We start from the raw sequence: 1,529 nt of genomic DNA, 5'->3' as shown, positions 1-1,529 counted from the left end.
TATATATATATATATATATATATTTATTGTGTACATACATACAATAGTAATTTAAGTTTTGTAGACGAATCGTCTCTGAGTCATTAGTTTAGTTTATATTATGCACTTGATACGGGTACTAATTAATAACTATTGAGTTAACTTAATTTCGGCGATACATGTAAACATACATATGATATGAGTACGAGTATATAATTAATCTTTTTGATGATATGAGTATTTAATTGATTATTTTGATTTTTTAAATAAAATGTAGTATTTTGCAGAAATAATTTTTTCTCACAATGTTTGTAGCATAATATTAATATGCATATAACATATTATTTTAATAATATGTTCTTTTACAGAAAATTACAAATTTCAATGGACTAATGAAACTACGAAACTTTTAATAGAAGAAGTTAGAAGCCGTATGGCATTATTGGATAAAAAGAATTGTATGCGAAAAAGAATATGGAGAATAATAGCAAATAAGTTCAATCAAAGAGGATATAACATAACAGAGGAACAATGTGATGTTAAATGGAAGAATTTGAAGCAAAAATATAGAAGCATTCGAGATCGTAATAATCAAACTGGTACAGCTAGAGAATGCTGGGAATATTTTGATATAATTGATGATTTCATTAACATCAAACCCGAAGTAGCACCTGCATCGATTGCTTCTAGTTCACATGGATTTAGGATAAGGCAATCAAGTCCACATACAGACCAAAGTGAGGATCCTAACGATGAAAATAAGCAATCAACACTTCTTATGGTAGAATACGTAATAGAAGACAACGCCGAGCAAGTGATGGACCTACATGGGCCAAAGTGTTACACGAACAAAGACAGAAACATCATAACGAAAACATAAAAATGCAAAAGGAATTTTTGGAATTATTCAAAAAATACGTAGAAACACAAAAGAATAATTAACATACAGTAAGAGAGCATAAGTTTCTTTAATTTATATTTTCATTAGTACATGAGAAAATGTTTTTTAGTTTTTGTGATGGTTACGTTGTGATATAAAAGCAGATTATAGATTACTATAAAATGTTTAAAAATGTTTAAAGACATTTAAAATCAGTGACACAATATAATTTCAAATTATTTTTATTTTTGTAATTAGTGTATGTTACTGCATTTTTATATTACATTTTCATATATTTTATTATGTTAATATTCTAATCATATGCTAATTATATTCTAATATTATACGCATGAAGTTAAAGACTGATACGTAAGATGAATACGTAAAAATGAATGCATACATTATTTAGTTTTTGTAAAAAAAAGGTTTATTTTTTGTATTGAATAACAGTTGTGATTAAAATAATAATTGTGCAATAATATCTCTTTTTTCATCACCTTCCATACCTACATAGTTATTTCTATTTTCCATTTCTACATTTTCTATTTCTACAATATCAAACTGTTCATCCTCATTATCAATACAGATATTATACAAAATACAACATGCAAGTATAACTAATGGTATCATTTCTGTATTGTACATATATACATATTTCAATTTTCGAAAT

General features: G+C 25.8%; 1 protein-coding gene across 1 annotated transcript in view; it reads left to right on the top strand.

The window, feature by feature from the left end:
• The window catches only part of LOC108725943 (uncharacterized), a 1,711-nt gene extending 809 nt beyond the window's left edge, over nucleotides 1-902 (top strand). Inside the window, exon 2 of the mRNA XM_018453268.1 lies at nucleotides 348-902. Coding sequence (XP_018308770.1) covers nucleotides 413-859 — 447 coding nt within the window. The 5' untranslated portion in view covers nucleotides 348-412 and the 3' untranslated portion in view covers nucleotides 860-902. The remainder of the gene's footprint in view (nucleotides 1-347) is intronic.
• The last annotated feature ends 627 nt before the right edge of the window (nucleotides 903-1,529 follow it).

This window comes from Mycetomoellerius zeteki, unplaced genomic scaffold (assembly GCF_001594055.1).
Source record: "Mycetomoellerius zeteki isolate Tzet28-1 unplaced genomic scaffold, Tzet1.0 scaffold37, whole genome shotgun sequence".
Taxonomy (NCBI): Eukaryota; Metazoa; Arthropoda; class Insecta; order Hymenoptera; family Formicidae; genus Mycetomoellerius; species Mycetomoellerius zeteki.
This window is presented reverse-complemented; position numbering and strand designations above follow the sequence as displayed.